General features: G+C 43.1%; 1 protein-coding gene across 1 annotated transcript in view; it reads left to right on the plus strand.

Annotated features, from left to right (window-relative positions):
• The window catches only part of KLB (klotho beta), a 44,147-nt gene extending 24,278 nt beyond the window's left edge, over window positions 1-19,869 (plus strand). Inside the window, exons 2-5 of the mRNA XM_063922756.1 lie at window positions 6,631-7,141; window positions 8,133-8,401; window positions 14,198-15,341; window positions 17,350-19,869. Of these exons, the coding sequence (XP_063778826.1) occupies window positions 6,631-7,141; window positions 8,133-8,401; window positions 14,198-15,341; window positions 17,350-17,756 (2,331 nt within the window). The 3' untranslated portion in view covers window positions 17,757-19,869. The remainder of the gene's footprint in view (window positions 1-6,630; window positions 7,142-8,132; window positions 8,402-14,197; window positions 15,342-17,349) is intronic.
• The last annotated feature ends 2,776 nt before the right edge of the window (window positions 19,870-22,645 follow it).

Here is a 22,645-nt window from a genome sequence, read left to right on the forward strand (position 1 = left end):
AGGCTTTTGCAGAAGAAGCTGGAGGCATTGAAGAAGGAGCTAAAAGGGAGCGATTCCGCTAGGCATGTGGGACTTGTGGATGCAGCCCTTAATTCGCTTAACAAGGATTCACGGGTGGTCAATCTGTTGAAATCAGAGCACTACATTTTGGCCACCGTGCTCGATCCTAGATTTAAAGCCTACCTTGGATCTCTCTTTCCGGCAGACACAGGTCTGCTGGGGTTGAAAGACCTGCTGGTGACAAAATTGTCAAGTCAAGCGGAACGCGACCTGTCAACATCTCCTCCTTCACATTCTCCCGCAACTGGGGGTGCGAGGAAAAGGCTCAGAATTCCGAGCCCACCCGCTGGCGGTGATGCAGGGCAGTCTGGAGCGACTGCTGATGCTGACATCTGGTCCGGACTGAAGGACCTGACAACGATTACGGACATGTCGTCTACTGTCACTGCATATGATTCTCTCAACATTGATAGAATGGTGGAGGATTATATGAGTGACCGCATCCAAGTAGGCACGTCACACAGTCCGTACTTATACTGGCAGGAAAAAGAGGCAATTTGGAGGCCCTTGCACAAACTGGCTTTATTCTACCTAAGTTGCCCTCCCACAAGTGTGTACTCCGAAAGAGTGTTTAGTGCCGCCGCTCACCTTGTCAGCAATCGGCGTACGAGGTTACATCCAGAAAATGTGGAGAAGATGATGTTCATTAAAATGAATTATAATCAATTCCTCCGCGGAGACATTGACCAGCAGCAATTGCCTCCACAAAGTACACAGGGAGCTGAGATGGTGGATTCCAGTGGGGACGAATTGATAATCTGTGAGGAGGGGGATGTACACGGTGATATATCGGAGGGTGAAGATGAGGTGGACATCTTGCCTCTGTAGAGCCAGTTTGTGCAAGGAGAGATTAATTGCTTCTTTTTTGGGGGGGGTCCAAACCAACCCGTCATATCAGTCACAGTCGTGTGGCAGACCCTGTCACTGAAATGATGGGTTGGTTAAAGTGTGCATGTCCTGTTTTGTTTATACAACATAAGGGTGGGTGGGAGGGCCCAAGGATAATTCCATCTTGCACCTCTTTTTTCTTTTCTTTTTCTTTGCATCATGTGCTGATTGGGGAGGGTTTTTTGGAAGGGACATCCTGCGTGACACTGCAGTGCCACTCCTAAATGGGCCCGGTGTTTGTGTCGGCCACTAGGGTCGCTAATCTTACTCACACAGTCAGCTACCTCATTGCGCCTCTTTTTTTCTTTGCGTCATGTGCTGTTTGGGGAGGGTTTTTTGGAAGGGACATCCTGCGTGACACTGCAGTGCCACTCCTAGATGGGCCCGGTGTTTGTGTCGGCCACTAGGGTCGCTAATCTTACTCACACAGCTACCTCATTGCGCCTCTTTTTTTCTTTGCGTCATGTGCTGTTTGGGGAGGGTTTTTTGGAAGGGACATCCTGCGTGACACTGCAGTGCCACTCCTAGATGGGCCCGGTGTTTGTGTCGGCCACTAGGGTCGCTAATCTTACTCACACAGTCAGCTACCTCATTGCGCCTCTTTTTTTCTTTGCGTCATGTGCTGTTTGGGGAGGGTTTTTTGGAAGGGCCATCCTGCGTGACACTGCAGTGCCACTCCTAGATGGGCCCGGTGTTTGTGTCGGCCACTAGGGTCGCTAATCTTACTCACACAGTCAGCTACCTCATTGCGCCTCTTTTTTTCTTTGCGTCATGTGCTGTTTGGGGAGGGTTTTTTGGAAGGGCCATCCTGCGTGACACTGCAGTGCCACTCCTAGATGGGCCCGGTGTTTGTGTCGGCCACTAGGGTCGCTAATCTTACTCACACAGCTACCTCATTGCGCCTCTTTTTTTCTTTGCGTCATGTGCTGTTTGGGGAGGGTTTTTTGGAAGGGACATCCTGCGTGACACTGCAGTGCCACTCCTAGATGGGCCCGGTGTTTGTGTCGGCCACTAGGGTCGCTTATCTTACTCACACAGCGACCTCGGTGCAAATTTTAGGACTAAAAATAATATTGTGAGGTGTGAGGTATTCAGAATAGACTGAAAATGAGTGTAAATTATGGTTTTTGAGGTTAATAATACTTTGGGATCAAAATGACCCCCAAATTCTATGATTTAAGCTGTTTTTTAGTGTTTTTGGAAAAAAACACCCGAATCCAAAACACACCCGAATCCGACAAAAATAATTCGGTGAGGTTTTGCCAAAACGCGTTCGAACCCAAAACACGGCCGCGGAACCGAACCCAAAACCAAAACACAAAACCCGAAAAATTTCAGGCGCTCATCTCTAGTAGTAACCTGATCGCTGCACTGCGAAAATCAGCAGCGTGAGATCAACTCGGAATGACCCCCTCAGTCCTTACTGTAGATTAGGAATGCTTTCTTCATGTAAAGCAAAGGGTCTGATTTTGTTGCAGCTGCTACTACAAATTTATGTTAATGCCACATCCGATGGGCGGCCTACCGAGATGCAGACCTCCTGCACCCGTAAACCGCTACGGTGCACAAATAGTCGCACCATCGAGTAGACATCGGCTGCACCAGCAGACATTAGAGCAACCACATGGTACACGGCAGCCTGCTGCGGGCGCAGTCCCTGACAGTGACACACCCGCCTGGGAAAGCCAGCCCCCAGACACTGCCCAGAAACTCCTATGTGCTTCAACTGGTGGTAACCATCATAATGTCCCTAGGATACACATGTACCAATGATAAACCTCTAACAAGCACACATTGTTTATTTATAAATATATATATATATATATGTATATGTATGTATATATATATACGGTATATACACTGCTCAAAAAAATAAAGGGAACACTAAAATAACACATCCTAGATCTGAATGAATGAAATATTCTTATTAAATACTTTGTTCTTTACATAGTTGAATGTGCAGACAACAAAATCACACAAAAATTATCAATGGAAATCAAATTAATTAACCCATGGAGGTCTGGATTTGGAGTCACCCTCAAAATTAAAGTGGAAAAACACACTACAGGCTGATCCAAGTTTGATGTATTGTCCTTAAAACAAGTCAAAATGAGGCTCAGTAGTGTGTGTGGCCTCCACGTGCCTGTATGATCTCCCTACAACCCACACAAGTGGTTCAGGTAGTGCAGCTCATCCAGGATGGCACATCAATGCGAGCTGTGGCAAGAAGGTTTGCTGTGTCTGTCAGCGTAGTGTCCGGAGCATGGAGGAGCTACCAGGAGACAAGCCAGTACATCAGGAGACGTGGAGGAGGCCGTAGGAGGGCAACAACCCAGCAGCAGGACCGCTACCTCCGCCTTTGTGCAAGGAGGAACACTGCCAGAGCCCTGCAAAATGACCTCCAGCAAGCCACAAATGTGCATGTGTTTACTCAAACGATCAGAAACAGACTCTATGAGGGTGGTATGAGGGCCCGACACCCACAGGTGGGGGTTGTGCTTACAGCCCAACACCGTGCAGGACGTTTGGCATTTGCCAGAGAACACCAAGATTGGCAAATTCGCCACTGGCGCCCTGTGCTCTTCACAGATGAAAGCAGGTTCTCACTGAGCACATGTGACAGACGTGACAGAGTCTGGAGACGCCAAGGAGAACATTCTGCTGCCTGTAACATCCTCCAGCATGACCGGTTTGGCAGTGGGTCAGTAATGGTGTGGGGTGGCATTTCTTTGGGGGGCCGCACAGCCCTCCATGTGCTCGCCAGAGGTAGCCTGACTGCCATTAGGTACCGAGATGAGATCCTCAGGCCCCTTGTGAGACCATATGCTGGTGCGGTTGGCCCTGGGTTCCTCCTAATGCAAGACAATGCTAGACCTTATGTGGCTGGAATGTGTCAGCAGTTCCTGCAAGATGAAGGCATTGATGCTATGGACTGGCCTGCCCGTTCCCCAGACCTGAATCCAATTGAGCACATCTGGGACATCATGTCTTGCTCCATCCACCAATGCCATGTTGCACCACAGACTGTCCAGGAGTTGGCGAATGCTTTAGTTCAGGTCTGGGAGGAGATCCCTCAGGAGACCATCCGTCACCTCATCAGGAGCATGCCCAGGCATTGTAGGGAGGTCATACGGGCACGAGGAGGCCACAGACATTACTGAGCCTCATTTTGACTTGTTTTAAGGACATTACATCAAAGATGGATCAGCCTGTAGTGTGTTTTTCCACTTTAATTTTGAGGGTGACTCCAAATCCAGACCTCCATGGGTTAATAAATTTGATTTCCATTGATAATTTTTGTGTGATTTTGTTGTTAGCACATTCAACTATGTAAAGAACAAAGTATTTAATAAGAATATTTAATTCATTCAGATCTAGGATGTGTTATTTTAGTGTTACCTTTATTTTTTTGAGCAGTGTATATATATATATATATATATATATATATATATGTATAGATGTATATTAATATATGCACATTACATTCTGGGTTTCCTGTGTTATATACTGATCCCTCTCTGTACAGATAATATAAGATCATAGCAGTGCAACAACAACAAAAAAAAGGTGTTTAGTTGCACTTTTTTCCATCCATTATAGCTGCTGATAAGCTGGTTCTAATGGCCAGCACAGAGGGTGATCTACTTCCTTACACCATGTAACCATGTGTTCATAATGAAGGGAAAGTCAATGGTACCCATGACTGAGGATCCAATGCTAAATATGGGGCTTCCACATTTTTAATCCTGGAGATCATACCTGGCCACTCTCCCAGAATGTCCAGGAGGCTCCTGAATTTCGGATAGCTCGCCTGGACTTCCAAGACCATAGGCTAGTCTCCTGGATGCTAATCCTGGGAGGCTAAAGACTGCGGATTGGGGGCTTGATGATGGTCACCCCCTGCTGGATAAAGTCCATGGATTGGGAGCTTGAAGGTCACCCACTGTGTACAATGCCGCATCACGGCAATCCACAGGGACAGGGCACGACAACACAATTATTTGTGCTATGCCCTGCGTATCTCCCTCCTCTATCTCCTCTTCTCTTCTTACTGCTGCTTCTTAGCTGTCCCAGCAAAAGGTTTTTTTCATAAAATGAGCCCAAAAAAAAAAAAAGATGATCTATCACCATGTTGACAAACAGGCCCCTAAACCTCATGTAGGGAAAGCCTACTGTCTTTTAGATTGCAAGATTCCAAGCTAGGTCCTTTTACCTCTTTGGTTCTTTAATACCATCGAGAGAGGTAAAGTGGAGACGTTGCCCACAGCTATTAATCAGCTTCTGGCTATCATTTATCTAGCACCATCTACACTTTGTAGGCGGGATGTAATACCATCCGAGTTTGCAAAACCATGGCTTGTAAATGACTGCTGCTTTAAAAAAAAGTCAGAGTTCGTCCGCATCCCTACACCTCCAGCAAACTCGGATGCAATTACATCCCGCCTCATATCTCTTAAAAGTTTGATACCTATCCCCCCTAGTCTTGTTTTATTACTATATTTGTTGTGAATTGTAATTATAGTGGGTGCAGGGAGTGCCGTAGTTATTGGGTCCGGAGGCTTAGGGGGCCCGTCTCTTCTGCACCCAGCTCACATTGGCATCAGTGCCAGGGGGTGGGTGTAATGTATACATTACTGTTTGTGATGTAATATCATTGCTGTTTGAAATTTTGGGTTCTATGCATTGGAGAGAGATAAAGTACCAACCAATCAGTGCCTAACTGTCGTGTTACAGGCTGTGTTTGAAAAAATGACAGGAGCTGGCTATTTGGTGCTTCATCTATCTCTCTCTCCAAGACTTTGTAAATTGACCCATTGACCTTATACGCATGAGAAGTCACTTAGTGGGGGATATTCAATTGTTTTAAAAGTCAGTTAGGTGTCTGTTTTTTCCTATCTATTAGACAGGAAAAAAACAGATACCCAACCAACGTTTCAAACATTTGAATTCCCCCCAATAAATTTACCCCTCATCATCTATTCTCAGGGTAGGCTATAAACTAACAACATTTAACTGAGCAAAATCTAGATATCACCTTGAGATATTGACGCTACATCATGGGCCTAATTCAAGGTTGATTGCAAAACAACACTTTCCTCTAGTGGGCAAAACCATGTGCACTGCAGGTGGGGCAGAGATAACATGTGCAGAGAGAGATAAGGGGCCTACACACTTGCCGATGTGTGCAGGCGATATGAACAATCTCGTTCAGTAATGAACGAGAAATCATTCATATCGCTCAGTGTGTATGCATGAACGATGCGCGGCACCGCGGTTGTTAATCGTTGGTTCTCCGTTGCTTTGCAATGCAAGTCAATTTGGACGATAATCGATCGTCATTCAGATCGATCATCGTCAAAATTTAATGCATCGGCAAGTGTGCAGGTCCCTTTAGATTTGGGTGGGGTGTGTCCAAACTGAAATCTAAATTGCCGTGTAAAAATAAAGCAGCCAGTATAAACCCTGCACAGAAACAAAATAACCCACCCAAATCTAACTCTCTTCACATGTTATATCTGCCCCCCATGCAGTGCACATGGTTTTGCCCATTAGAGGAAAATGTTGTTTTGCAATCAACCTTGAAATAGGCCCTATATACAGTTCCATATCAGCTACAAGCCCTCAGTGTGCAAACTGGTATTTGCTGTCCCTGTAACTAAGTTGTTGTGCTATGTATTTCAGGCTCATGCGTTGGTCTGGCACACCTATAATACCCACTACCGCCCATTTCAGAAGGGGTACCTCTCTGTCACATTGGGCTCCCATTGGATAGAACCAAACAAAAGAAATATCGACTCCCCAGCTATTGAGATATGTCAAGAATCCATGGATACTGTACTTGGGCGATTTGCTAAACCTATTCACGGCGATGGCGATTACCCCGAGAGTCTGAAGAGAAAATACGGCTCAACCTTACCTACATTTTCAGAGGCAGAAAGAGCTCACATTAAAGGGACGGCTGATTTCTTTGCATTCTCCTTTGGACCCAATAACTTTAAGCCATCAAATGATGCCAGCAAGTCAACTCGAGTTTCACTTCATTTAAGGGGGATATTGAACTGGATTAAATTGGAATATGACAGTCCCAGAATCCTCATCATGGAAAATGGTTGGTTCTCCAACAGCAACATCAGAACTGAAGACACCGTCATATTATACATCATGAAGAAATTTATCAATGATGTCCGACTAGGTAAGTAGATGCTGCAGCTCCCTAATGTGAGAATGGTGCCAGGGCTAACTAGGGATTGCCTTCGGTGGGTTATCCATCTGTGGTTACCACTGATGGTTAACCTAGATGGTGTGAAACCATTTGTAAGGATATCATCAATGGTTTCACCCACCAATGGTCATCCCTGCTTTAGTGTTTAATGAGTTGTGGGTCAGTCAGGGGGCATGGCTTTGCAGGTGTCAGCGGGTAGAGCTATGCTCCGTGTCCTGACACTTTGTAGAAAAAAAATTTGGTAGCTCTGTTATCAATGGCAGGAAACTATCTGGTTCTCCCACATCGATGGTAAAAGTAGTTGACATTGGTCATAGGCCATCTCTAGAAATAATAAAAGAATAAACGGCTTTATTCTGATGAGGATTCAGTCATGGCTGTTCTTGCTGTGGCTGAGACTTAATACTAAGGGGTCTATTCATGAAGCAGTGAAAAGATTGGAGAAGTGAGCCAGTAGAGAAAGTTACCCATGACAACCAATCAGCTGCTACGTATAATTTTATAAAAATGCATTTGACAAATGTTACTTAAAGGCTGATTGGTTGCCATGGGCAACTTCTCTACTGGCTCACTTTTCAACTGTTTTTTACTGCTTCATGAATAGACCCCTACGTCTGAGGGCATGTGTTCTGTATATACTCAAAATTTAATTGGTACTCAAAAAACATCCTAGAATAACTTTGTGTGGCTTTTGCTGCTTCATATAGAATGGAAGCTTTTCTGCAATTTGCTAATTAAGGGTGAGCTTCATCATCCCATAAGAGAACCAGTGGAGATGCTGCCCATAGCAACCAATCAGATTCTAGCTATCATTTTATGGAACTTATTAGATAAGTAATAGCTGGAATCTGATTGGAAGCTAATGACAACACCTCCCCTTGTCCTGTGTATAAGGTTTGATATATCTTCCTCTTTGATTCAAATGTAATATGTTTTTGTTTTGTTTTTATTATGTGATCAGCTATTAGACATGATGGCGTTAATGTTTATGGCTACACCGCATGGTCACTGATGGACAGCTTCGAATGGCAGGAAGGATACAAAATCAGGCGTGGGTTATTTTACGTAGATTTCAGCAAGATGGACAGAACAATAACGCCCAAATCTTCTGCGTTATATTACAAGCAAGTCATACATGACAATGGGTTTCCGTTGGAGGCACCAGACACGATGGCCCATGGGCAGTTTCCATGCGACTACTCCTGGGGAGTAACAGATTCTGTACTAAAGGTAAACACAACGGTGCAGGAGTCCACCAAGAACTAGGCTGGTGGGGGCAGGGTGTGTCAAGACAGTATTGAGGGGAGCAGATGTATGTATGTATGTATGTATGTACTGACCAAAAAATGTACATCTTACTGCAAAAGTCTAAATGAGTGATCTCTACATTGTTAGGTCTAATAATGATTTAAATTGGGATCCGGTCTCTAGGACGACAGTAACTAGGTCGACACTAGGTCGACCACTATTGCTCGACAGTAACTAGGTCGACAGGGTTTCTAGGTTGACAGGGTCTTGTTTTGTTCATATGTTTGTAAATCCAGTCATCAGGACACAGAGACATGTGCGTTCATTGCTGTGCTGTTTATTCCATCCAACTCCAGGCACACTGCACACTGGACCACCCACTTCCCAGCATCCCCCTGGTCCCAGGGACCATCACTGAAGATTCAGGCTTACACAGATCAGTACGGGAGTGTCTACAAATATTAAGCATTCTAATACACTAACATCACATCCTCTTTTCTTTAAAGATAAGCCCTGTACGCTTCAATGCAACAATTAACAACGTCATATTAAGAACATAATCTAACATGTTTCAATGAGTCTCTCAGGTCTGCGTATTTCCCTTTTGGGTCTTTCATACACAGTCTGTGTTTCATCGACCATGTTGGACCTTTCTAGAATCGTGGTTTGGTCACCATTATCAGGATCATCGTACATGTCAGATGAAGGGTATTCTTCAGTCATGTTGTCTTCATTATGGTTAGGTTGAGATCTTAAATCCACCCGATTTCTTCTTACTTCCATTCCACGCTCTGTACGTATAGTATAAGATCTTGATGCTATTTGTGCTTGCACAATACCTTTCTGCCCCCAAATACCTTTCTCGTGATCTCTGAGACGGACTTGGTCACCCGATTTTAGATCAGATAAGCATTTTGTTCGTCTGTCATGGAACAGTTTCTGTTTCGCCTGTTGACTTTCCTTACTCAGTCTGACCAACACTGAGTTATGTGTATTAAGCAGTTCATCATGTATCGGGAGATTTGCTCTAATCCTCCTTCCCATCAGCATTTGTGCAGGAGAAAGTCCATTCTGTAAAGGTGTACTGCGGTAGATTAAAAGACTTTTGTAGAAATCTTCTTTACCTTCTTGAGCTTTTTTCATGAGACTCTTTACAGTTTTTACTGAACTTTCCACCAACCCATTTGAGCGTGGATAGTGGGGACTTGACGTAGTATGGACAAATTCCCACTCATCAGCAAATTGTCTAAATTCAGCACTGGAAAACTGAGGACCATTGTCAGTGAACACTTCCATAGGAACACCATGTCTTGCAAAGATTGACTTCATGCAATTGATTACGGCTTTACTAGTAGTTGTATATAGTGTCTTCACCTCAGGGTAGTTAGAGTAAAAATCAGTCACAACAATGTATGTTTTCCAATTACTATCAAACAAATCTGCGCCAACCTTCTGGTATGGTCTCTCTGGCACTGCGTGAGGACTCAGTGGCTCGACTTGTTGTTTTGATCTATACGTAAGACATAATTCACATGTAGCTGTGGTCTGTGCTATGTCTTGGTTCATTCTTGGCCAATACATAACTTCACGCGCTCTCCGCTTACATTTTTCTTCTCCTAAGTGGCCTCCATGTATCTTGCACAGCATAGTTTTTCTTAGTCGTGCAGGTATGACAAACCTATTGCCTTTGTAAATAATACCATCGACAACTGTAAGGTCACTGCGGTACATCCAATAATCATGGATAGACAGCGGGCACGCATGTTTTTCTGCTGGCCAACCTTTCAGAATGATATCTTTCAACACTTTCATTGTGTCCTCTGTCTCAGTTTCTTTCCTAATCTGTTCTTGTCTTGCAAGAGACACTGGTAGAGAAGCAACGATCAAATTAACATAGGCTTCTATCTCTTCATCCATCAGACTTTTGGAACCTTCACTTTTGTCCACAGCACGAGAAAGTGTATCAGCAATGTACATGTATTTGCCGGGACAGTACAGCAAGTGTACATCATATTTCTGTAGTCTGATAAGCATTCGTTGAATTCTCATGGGACAGTCATGTAATGATTTAGTCATGATAGCTATCAATGGCTTGTGGTCAGTTTCCACTGTAAATGTTTGACCATACACAAACTGATGAAATCGCTCACATGCATATGTGATCGCTAGAAGTTTTTTCTATCTGAGCATACCTTGTTTCAGCACTTTTCAGTGCTCTTGATGCATAGATTACTGGTTGCCATGTATCCTCATGTTCTTGTAACAGCACTGAGCCTAGGCCAAATTGCGAAGCATCTGCTGAAATTCTTATTCTTTTCGCAGGATCAAAGAATTTTAGCACTGGTTGCTCTGTAATGATCTGTTTCAAGTTTTGCCAACTTTCTTCTTGTTCATGTGACCACATCCACTCGTTATCTTTGTCCAACAACCATCTAAGAGAGGCTGTTCATTCATAGAGTTGAGAAATAAACTTTCCTAAGTAAGTAATCATTCCTAGGAATCTTCTGACATCGTCTTTGTTGTTAGGACGTTCCATGTTCACTATGGCTGTTATTTTCCTTGGGTCTGGTTTTACAACTTGATCCGAGACCACGTCGCCCATAAAGGTAAGTGTATTCACGCCAAATCCACATTTGTCCTTGTTTAGCTTTAGATTCACTTTCTTGACAAGTTCCATTACTGGACTCAATCTAGAATCATGTTCTTCCTTTGTAGATCCCCAGACAATAATGTCATCCATCATTGTTTCAACACCTGGAATATGTTCAAAAATCATGTGTATCTTTTTGTGATATACTTCTGGAGCAGACAATATTCCATATGGTAGTCGAAGAAATCTGTATCGACATTATGGTGTATTAAATGTGCAAAGCTTTGAGCTGTCCTCATCTAGCTTCATTTGCCAGATTCCTGAAGACGCGTCCAATTTACTGAACCATTTTGCTCCCGCAAATTGCGACATGATTTCATCTCTGGTTGGTAATTTGAAATGTTCTAGTTTAATAGCTTTGTTTAAATCTCTGGGGTCTAGACATATTCGGAGTTGTCCATTTTTCTTTTCAACATTTACTAAGGAGCTTACCCATTCAGTAGGCTCATCAACTTTCTGTATCACACCCAAGGCTTCCATGCGATTGAACTCTTGTTTCAGTTTTTCTCTCAGCGCAAACGGCACTTTTCTACAGGGGTGTATCACTGAAGAAACTTGCGTGTCTATATTTATTTTATGCTCTCCAGGCAAACAACCTAGACCTTCAAACAAGTCTCTGTATTCTGTAAACATCGATTTGCAGTCATCTTCTACTTGTGATGTCACCATAAAAACTTTCTTTAGCAAGCTTAGTTTCTCACAGGAACTTAATCCTAGAATCGGTTGCACATTTTTATCCACAATCAGTAAAGATGTTTTAAACTGTTGTCCCTTATATTTCAGTGTCACTAAGCATGTACCTTTCACAGAAATTTCCTCCCCAGTGTACCCTGTAACTTTCACTTTGGTTGGATGAATTTTAGGTTTTACTCTAAAAGTCTTATAGTCTTGAAATTATATTAAATTCACCTGCACCCCAGTATCAAGCTTAAAGGGAATGACAATCTCGTTCACAGTTAAAGGGACAATCCATTCTTTCTTATCTGCACTGCAAAGTTCAATGCAATCCACAAAGAATTCATCTGTTTGTTTAACAGCATGCACTTTGGTTGTTTTACTTTTAATTTTACAGCATTTGGCAAAGTGATTAAGTCTACCACATTTCATGCAGGTTTTACCATAAGCCGGGCACATTTTAGGATTGTGAGCATTTCCACATCTACTACACATTTCCTTATTAGACTGTGGCTTAGACTGCTTCATTCTTGAGAATGGAGGTTTGCTTAGCTCTGTGTTCTGCACTACATGGACAGCACCATCAGCATCCTTGTGTAACTTTTTGGCTTGAAATCTAGATATTTCTGCAGATCTACACATAGTCACTGCCTTTTCTAGTGTTAGGTCTTGCTCTCTCAGCAGTCTCTCTCTGAGTCCATTATCAGGTATTCCACAGACAATACGATCTCTAATCAGTGAATCCTTTCAATCACCAAACTCACAGGTTTTACTGAGTGATTGCAGCTCTGTAACATACTGATCAAATCCATCTCCAGACTTCTGATCACATGTGAAAAACTTATATCTTTCATATGTCACATTTTTCCTTGGCACAAAGTAATCTTCAAACTTTTGCATTATAGAAGATAGCACCATATTCTGCCCCTCATCAAACTGAAAACTATTCTAAATGTCCAGCACATCCTCTCCTATCACATGGAGGAAAATGGATGCCTTCGTTTTGTCAGTCTCTGAATCAGCTCCACATGTAGCAAGATATATATTAAACCTTTGCTTAAATCTTTTCCAGTTTTCAGACAAGTTACCAGACATTCAGCATGCCGGTTGGAGGAGCTAGTTTATCCATGTTTACTCACTGTTTGAAGATAGGAGCACATGGCAGGTTTTGCAGACACAGAGTATCCCAGCCACAGACTTCTGCAAGATTCTTTCACACTCTGAGAGCACTAGCAGTCCAAGTTAAACTTCTTCTGACACCATGTTTTGTTCATATGTTTGTAAATCCAGTCATCAGGACACAGAGACATGTGAGTTCACTGCTGTGCTGTTTATTCCATCCAACTCCAGGCACACTGCACACTGGACCACCCACTTCCCAGCATCCCCCTGGTCCCAGGGACCATCACTGAAGATTCAGGCTTACACAGATCAGTAAGGGAGTGTCTACAAATATTAAGCATTCTAATACACTAACATCACAGGTCTCTAGGTCGACATGTTATAGGTTGACAGGTCAAAAGGTCGACATGAGTTTTTCACGATTTTTTTCTTTTTTGAACCTTTTCATACTTAACGATCCAGGTGGACTACGATTGGAACGGTAATCTGTGCCAAGCGAAGCGGTAGCAGAGCGAGGCACCTTGCCCGAAGTTCGCTTACCATGCAAAGGGACACGGTGCACTAATTTGGGTTCCCGGTCACTCTACGAAGAAAACGACACAAAAACCCCCCATTAAAAACATTAAAAACTTATGTCGACCTAAAGACCCTGTCGACCTAGTTACTGTCGACCAATAGTGGTCGACCTAGACACTGTCAACCTAGTTACTATCTACCTTCCATACCACACCCATTTAAATTACATTTGTGTTTTATACTATACATTACTAGTATGTAATTTCTTATAGTATTATGTGTAAAGGATGAGGAGCATTTCCGGACTCCGTCGGCAGAATTACAAGGCACACCCTTGCACAGAAGTAAATTATTCATGCTTGCCAGGGCCAGGCTAAGCCGGGGGTCCTGGGGCACTTAATATAGCACCGCTCCCAGGGGTGATAGCCCCTACATAATATTTACCTGCCAACTACGGCTTAGCTGCTTTATAGCAGCGCAGGGGAACATTGTGCAGTGAGAGAGGAGACAGCTGCTGCTTAATGGCATCAGCCTCCCTCCCCAGCCCAGTAGGGTGTGCTAGGCTGCAGAGGGTCCAGGGAGGCTGCTGTCACTGAGCAGCAGCAATCTCCTCTTTCCCTGCATGGTTTCCCAATGCCACAGCATTACTATGCAACAGCCAGCAATAGCGTACAGGCAAGAAGTGCTTCAGTCGGGGGACCTTTGAGAAAGGGGGAACAAGGCACTCACCCCTTAATAAGGCTCTGGTGCATGCAGAATACAAAATATGACATAGCTGCCAACTGATCCTAATTCTCAGCTCATTTTGTTCCCAGGCAGAGCTGGCTCCCTCTTCTCCTCAGTTCACAGATCGCAGATTGTATGTGTGGAATATCACAGGAGACGGGATTCTGCATGCAGTAAAAGGAGTAAAGCTGAAGACTCGTACTGCTCAATGCACTGATTTCCTCACCATCAAAAAACAGGTAGACATGCTGACGAAAATGAAAGTCACACATTACAGATTTGCTCTAGACTGGTCCTTGATCCTGCCACGGGGCGATTTGTCCACAATTAATAGAGAAGTCCTGAGGTATTACCGTTGCATGATAGAAGAAGCATCCAAATTTGGAGTCAAGACCATGTTGACACTTTATTACCCAACACATAGTTCGCTGAATCTTCCTGGACCTTTGTTAGAAAATGGAGGCTGGTTAAATATGACTATCGCTCAAGTATTCAGGGACTATGCAGAGCTGTGCTTTCAAGAACTGGGCGACCTGGTGAAGCAGTGGATCACTATTAATGAGCCAAACCGTCTAAGTCACCATTACCAAACCAACAGTAATAACACTTACCGAGCAGCACACAATGCACTCATTGCCCATTCTATGGCATGGCATTTGTATGACAAGATCTATAGGACTGAACAACAAGGTCAAATATCACTGTCTCTACATGCTGACTGGGTCGAGCCAGCCAATCCCTTTCTCAATTCCCACGACGAGGCTGCAAAACGTTTTCTGGAATTTGACATTGCTTGGCTTGCTGAGCCATTATTTGGCTCTGGCGACTACCCACCTCTCATGAGACAGTATATCCAAACCAAGAACCAAAAGGGAATTTCTAAGTCTTTCCTTCCGCATTTCACAGAGGAAGAAAAGAAGCTGGTGAGAGGTGCAGCAGATTTCTTTGCCTTGAATCATTTCACCACTAGACTGGTGATTCACGAGGCAAAGAATGACAGCAGATTTGACTCTGGCCAAGACATCTCTTTTCTCTTGGATGTCACACGGCTGTCTTCATCCAATGGACTGGCGGTAGTTCCGTATGGGATAAGGAGACTTCTAAACTGGATAAAGAAGAACTATGGAAACGTTCCAATTTACATTACAGCAAATGGAGTGGAAGACAAATATTCAGAAAACGATGAACTTAGAAAGCATTATTTACAGCAATACAACCAGCAACTATTACAAGGTAAGGATTGGGACAGCACTTTACAGTTTACTTCACAAGTTAAAAACATGGCATACCTTTTTTTTTGTAACATATGTGTATATCTGTTGGGACATGTAGGCACAGGAAAAATGATGCAGGGACTGGGCAGGGTCCGTGATCCAGGGAAGTGGCAGGGTCTGAGCAGGGAAATTCCAGAGTGGTATATCTGAAAGTGGTATTATTGTGCATGAGAGGGCATTCCACAGAGTGGGTGCAGCTCTAAGAAAGTCCTGCAATCATGAATGGGAGTGAATAATGAGTGTGGATGAGAGATGCAGATCTTGTGGAGAGCGAAGAGGTTGGGTTGGGAGATATTTTGAGATAAATGCTGAGATGTACGTTGGTGTAGTTTGGTTAATTCTCAATGTCATCATCTCCCTCATAAATCCCATATACAGTTATCTCTTCCATCAATACCTTATATCATCATCTACCCATCAATCCCCCTTTTTCTCACCTCCTCACAGCCCCCATTAACAGTCTCCCTCACCAGTCCCCCATACCATCATCTCCCCCAAATCATGATCTGCTCTTTCAATACCCCACATTATCTTCTCTCAATCACTCCCCTATAACTGCCCATATCATCTTCCCTACCAATCCCCTATATCCTCATCTATCCACCAATTCCCTAAACCCTTATCTCCCCAATCAGTTCCACCATTCTATCATCTTTCCTATCATGTTCCTATATCATTATGTTCCTCATAAATCCCCATATCATCTTCCCTATCAATCTCCCATCTCCTCATCCCCCAGGAATCCCCATATCATCATATTTCCTATCCATCCCTGATATCATCTTCCCCATTAGTCCCCCATACCATCATATTCCCCATTAGTCCAACATATTATCATCAATCCCCCAGATCTTCATCTCTAATCCCCATAGAATCATATTCCCATTAATCCAATACAATTTCATGTCTTCCATTGATCCACAGTATCCTCATATCCCAATTGGTCCTAAAATATTATCTCCTACATCAATACTGCATTTATCATGTCTCCCATTAATCCCCTATATTATCATATCCATCATCAATCCCCCACATAAATGTTCATATTGTTCATTTATATCTCATAAATCATATTAAGAAATAGTCCATATGCATCATCACCTTCTCAATCCCTCATGTCGCCATACTCTCCCTCTGTAATACATTCTGTTTATCATCATCTATATCTGCTGTGTGATGCTTTGTATACAGGGACAGTGCAAGGTCTCTTGGAACCCTAGGCAATACTTCAGCCTATCCCTCCACCCAACCCAAACATCAATACCAACTTTCAAGCCCCTCAGTAGAAAGTGCAGAGATGGCGTCTTAGAAGTTCAACAGCCACTGTCTGCATTAAGTTCAACAAGGATGCCTCCTTCAGAGACATTCTTAATTTTTTGATAGGCAGACGTGGGGGTGCCCCACAGATCCTGGCTCCCTAGACAGCTGCCTTATAGTAGGGCCATTTACCTCATGTACTACACCCTGTGCATCACTATCCTGGGCTCATCTATCTCTCTGAGTCATTGAGGTGAATGTGTAGCAATCAGAGGAGATAGTGCCATGGTGCACCACAGTAAACCCCAAAGATGGACCATGTGGCAGATAAGCACTCTGTCGGAGAATGTTCTGCTCTTTTAGGCGTCTGAGAGGTCTTCCTCTAATGTGGGAGTGTCAAGAGCATTCTGGGAGATTTAGGCAACTATTTACTCACTGGATATTAGGGAAACACTTGTGCTTTCATGATAGACATGCAATCACAGAACATTATAAAATCCCTAGTTACTGCTTACCCAATGTTCTTCACAAAAGTAAAATGAAGTTATGACTTACATTTTCCACAATAAAAATTACTCGCTATCAAATGTGCAAGTCACTAGGAAAGAAGGTAATACCTCAATATTAATAAATATTTCTATATTCTTTGTACTCGGAATGAGGATTGATATGTAATATTACTGACCCCACTCTATCTCATTCTCTTCCAGCCTACCTACAAGATGGCATCAACTTGAAAGGATACTATGCATTTAAGCTGACCGATAAAACCAAACCACAATATGGATTCTTCAACTCTGCCATGTACAACTTGAAACCGAAGGCTTCAGTGAGTACATACAGTGCAATCATTACGGCAAACGGCTTCCCATTGGATCACACAAGAAACTCCTGCAGGATGACGATTGCAGAGAACGTTTGTCCTTTTTGTACATACATCCAGCAGAGGAAGCCGCTCATCTTTTTCTGCCTTTGCCTTTTTACCACCGTCATTCTATTAATAACTGTTGCAGTCATAAGAAAGTACAAAAGGAAGCGGAGAAAACTGCGCCCGGTGAAACACCAGCACACAGCTTGTTTTCTAATGAAGAAGAAAGCCGGTTTCAGCCAGTGCTGAGGGCGACTGCACCTAACGCACTTTTCTCTTGTATTCACTCCATTTTCTCTGCGGAAGTCAAAGACTGATTCATCTATTCAATGTGTTCCTGAGCATGTTTACAAGAGCGACTGACACCCCCCTCTTTGGCTTGCCGTGTTATCTCAGTCCCACACATCACTGGCAAAGACACGTGATGTTCTCGTCATGAGTGCTTATAATTTAATTTATAAACTGCAGGTCTACTGTAATTATTTTGTTCATTATTTAAAAAAAGAAAGAAAAAGTCACTGTTCGGGGACGTTGCTTATTTAAAAAAATTTGCCCACTTACGACATTCCATTTTAACAGATTAGTAGCACTTTTTACAAAAACATTTATTTATATCAATAAAATGCTGCTAGTCTCTTCACTGGGAGTGACTCTGTTTTGAAGAAATGGGAGGGGGGCTTACCCTCATCTGTGGCTCTTCACTGCATGCCACGGAAGGTTGGTGACTATGGCTTCTCACTGGTCATGTAACTTAGAGAAACTTTAATGCCGCAGCTCAGAATAAAACTATCTAGACACGTCTTTGATACAGATACTTTTACTCTCAGAGGGGCTAATTCAGATGTGGACAGAGTAGCAGCAGCGATGGCTCTGTATGTAAATGCAGCAGGAGGCATTTATTACAAGTAGATGCCTCCTTCGACACCATTGGGTGTCTTGCGGCACCCATAGGGTCGTGCAAGCTGCCCGTCGCAGATGCTTGTAGGAGGCCTGGAAATCTATGCTCAATGACTGAGATACTTTCCTCTTCACTCCCCTTAAAGGGCAGAAATACGCCTTCGTTTTTACAAACGGAGGTTATCGCCGCCACTAAAAGGCATCAAACTGTCAATCACAGAAAGTCTCATGCTGGACTGCTTTCGACATTGCAGGACCCTTTCTTGCATTCACAGAATGGTTCCTGCACATGATACATGATAATTGGTACTTTGCGAGAAAAGCAGCAACTCAGTCCGCATCTGAATTACCCCCAGTCTCACAGCTCTTGCTAAGCTGTACCAGTCACAGGATGGATGAGCATTATGGGTAGTAGACCTATAGGTGATACTTACTACCCATGATGCTCAGCCAACCATTGACTGGGTGTCACAGAGGAGTAGCAGAATAGTGTAAGGAAATGCTGCGTCATCTTCAGATCTCTTTGTGAAGATGAGGGTTTTAAGGTAATGTCTGCCCTCAAAAATCTTTTTACAAAGCATTTTTCATCGCTCAGCCCAATTTTATTTTTTTAAAATGTTATTATATTGTACTTAAAAGATTCCGCATTATAACCAACACTTATTTGTATGTCAGCAATTGTTTTCAGCTGGAATGAGGTTGCAGTTGTCAGGAAAATCTCCAATCGGCTCTCCACCTTTACAGTTAGATGACAAGTAACTCAACGATGCAGCTGCATTTTCTAGACTGTAGGGGGTAATGTACTAAAGATCGATGTCGATCAGTTTTAGATCGATCAACATCAATGTTGTGTTTCACAGTCTAAGTTGCACATTAACTAACACACGATTCTTTACATCGGTCTTTAAAATCGACAGCAAAAAATCTTAAATTAAATGTGCGATTTAGACCCTGAAATACAACATTTACCCCTAATAGTAACATAATATTTAAAAAAACAACAAGAAGAAGGTCACAGATTAATATATTTTATTCTATAAATATGTCATGTGCGCTAAATATTGTGGGTATATGGGGGTTCACTCATATGTCTCTGTTTAACTACAGTTTTGAAATAATCTGGTTGAGTAAAATATAACATATCTCGGTGTGCATTAGTTTTTACTGTTTAATTGGTATTATTGAAGCTCCGAGTAGGCAGACCTGTCAGCAAGTAGGCGGGGCTTTTGATTCAGTTGGCAGGTGTCTGCATACAGTCGGCTTGCTTCACTTTCTGTGAAGACCAACACCATGCATGTCAGTGGTACACTTAATCATCTCTTCATTTCATATTCTGCAATACAACGGATTTTATGACGGTAAGGTCACTTTGCCTTTACAGAAAACACTAATCCGTGAGTGAACTCCCAAAGCTGTATATTGTGATTCACATCTGGTATTAAAATAAAGTGGATATGTGTCAGTGTATTTTGTCAGTGTGTCATGTATATTACTGTTACGATATTTTTAAGTCAAAGCTGTTCATCTAGTTGATGTACTGTGTGACGACCGTTGTGACCTCCCCTAAGTCTTTCTCATTAGCCTCAACTATTCTGTATAACTTTACAGTCTCTAGTTTGGATTATGTTTAGATCTGTAATATTATTTTTTGGACCCATATAAATTGCAGTTTTGGCCTTGTTTGGTCTAATGCGGGCCATACATCTACAACAGGCATGTCCAAACTGCGGCCCTCCAGCTGTTGTGAAACTACATATCCCAGCATGCCCTGACACAGTTTTGCTGTCAGAGAATGCTAAAGCTGGTTCAGGGCATGCTGGGATGTTTAGTTTCTCAACAGTTGGGGGGGGGCGCAGTTTGGACATGCCTGATCTACAAGCTGATTCTCTGTTCTGCTGAACCGCCATCATGGAAAAACAGCATGTTAAAATCCCTGGCTCGCTGATCCTGGGGCTGGTGAATTGAGGTGTTCCAACATGCCGGATTTCCCCCGATCTCCTGACCCAGGCATCGGCATAATAGGGAATTGCCCCAAGTTCTGCCTGACATATGGGCTCCATTAGTCAGCCAAACTAGCAGACAAAGGGGCTCATTTATCAACAAGTGATAAAACTCATTGTGAATGATAAAACTTGTTGCGTATGCTGTGATGTCCTTACCTGTTCTTTGCACGCCCGACTCCTGTCACTGAGCAGGATTTAGCACTTTGGTGTCGCCCCTTGTTGTGTGACACCCAACTGTGGCCCGCAACCCCCTAGTGACTTCACTGTGGGTATGATAAATGGTGTTCCAGCCAATCAGCTCCTAACTGTCATGTGTTCAGCTCCTAAATGTCATGTGACAGTTGGGAGCTAATTGGCTGGAACACCAGTTATTATACGCAATGAGTTTTAACTTTTATTATTCACAACGAGTTACATCACTTGTTGATAAATGAGCCCCTGCATTTGTTTTATATCAACTGCTTAGGACATTAGTACATGTGTTATTATTTCAAGCTCTGGGCCTACTAAAGTAAGAGGTAGGAGTCATTTTTATACATTATATACAAGAATAATTTTCTGATCCAGACATATTATTATGAAACACAATTTACGGACAAGAGCTACAATATAATTTTTTCTAATACAATCATTGGTTTTCATTAGCACAGAAGAAAATGATACAAAATATGATAATGGTTGGTTTTGCTGTGTAAATGATTGCCACTTTAACAATCCGGGCAGACTTGCAAAATGTCCTGCACAGCCTGCTATTCGCAGGCTATCACCTCCAAGATAACAAAATGATACAGCTTTATTTTGTGACCCCAAAATTAAATTTGGAGCCCCAAATCAACAGTGCCATATAAATGTGGAGCTTCAGAGATCATAGTGATTTTGCAATAAAAAAAAGGTAACAAAAAAAATCAGTCGAGGATAATGTGTTATATCTGGATGTTTGAATCAACCTAAAAGGTTTTTTTTGCCAGTTGTAGAATAGTGGCATACAAGATTCACATTATTACTATTACCATTCAAATGATTATGGATTTCTACATAATGAACAGCTATAATTTTACACAATAAACAGCAAAACAAAACAGATTTTGTGCAATGATATGTTAGTCAATCCAAAATTCAATTGGTGGTGATTTAGAAAGTACAAAAGCATGCTGAATTGAATTCCAAGGGTTCTGGCTATCTGTCTCTGACCTTCTCCTCAAGGGGTCTATTTATTAGGTCTTGGAGAGAGATAACGTGGAAATAGATAAACTACCAACCAATCAGCTCCTGTAATTTTTTTCAAACACAGCCTCTAACATAGCAGTTTGGAGCTGATTGGCTGGTACTTTGGGGTGTATTTACTAAGCCTTGGATGGAGATAAAGTGGATGGAGATAAAGTACCAGCCAATCAACTCCTAACTGTCATTTTTCAAACTCAGCCTGTGACATGACAGTTAGATGTTGATCGGCTGGTACTTTATCTCCCTCTATGTTATCTCCATCCAGGGGTGGATCCAGAAAAAAATGAAAGGGGGGGGCACCATGATAGGGGAACGGTAATAGTTATATTTACATGCACCTAAGGCACATGTGCTCCCAGATAAGGGGTGTGGTATCACAGGGGGCGTGGCCTCACAGAATACGCCATCAGGTAATGATTGGCTGGAGGAGCGCATCCTGGTTTATTGTCAATGTTTCACCCTGATGAAAAGGCTGATTGGGCCTTGAAATGTTGGTCACCTGTTCCATTAGTTATGGGAGCCTGGAAGGCACCCCAGCACAATATAATTATTATAGTCTTTAGTTGGTGGTGGCAGGTGCAGCATACCTTGTTTTGGGCACTGCAGTGAGACTCGGGCTGCAGGACATGAACTGCCCATCTTTGATTAGCAGAAGCAGCCAGCTGGATCTCCAACAAGCAGCATAAGACATCTGCAGGACAGCCCTGTCACAATCACACAGGCCGCCTTCTCAAAGCTGAGGCTGAGTGTGACTGCACCTAGCATGGTGGTAAAGGAAGTGGAGGAGGAAGTCCTGTGCGGTGCAGTGAGGGCTAATGAAGCCTTCTGCGCCGTCATAAGTAACATCTTACTTGATGCTGGCATTTGAACCCCGCGCCTGGGCTGGACTCTGGCCGGCTGGCAGTGGGGGAGGTAGGTTGCGGCGTGAGCAGGGCAGCTCCAGCCTTCCCATTGGTTACCACATGGACTTGCTGTTAGAGCCGTGGCGGGTCCTAGTGCCTGCTGGCTCTTTTA

This window comes from Pseudophryne corroboree, chromosome 1 (assembly GCF_028390025.1).
Source record: "Pseudophryne corroboree isolate aPseCor3 chromosome 1, aPseCor3.hap2, whole genome shotgun sequence".
NCBI lineage: Eukaryota > Metazoa > Chordata > Amphibia > Anura > Myobatrachidae > Pseudophryne > Pseudophryne corroboree.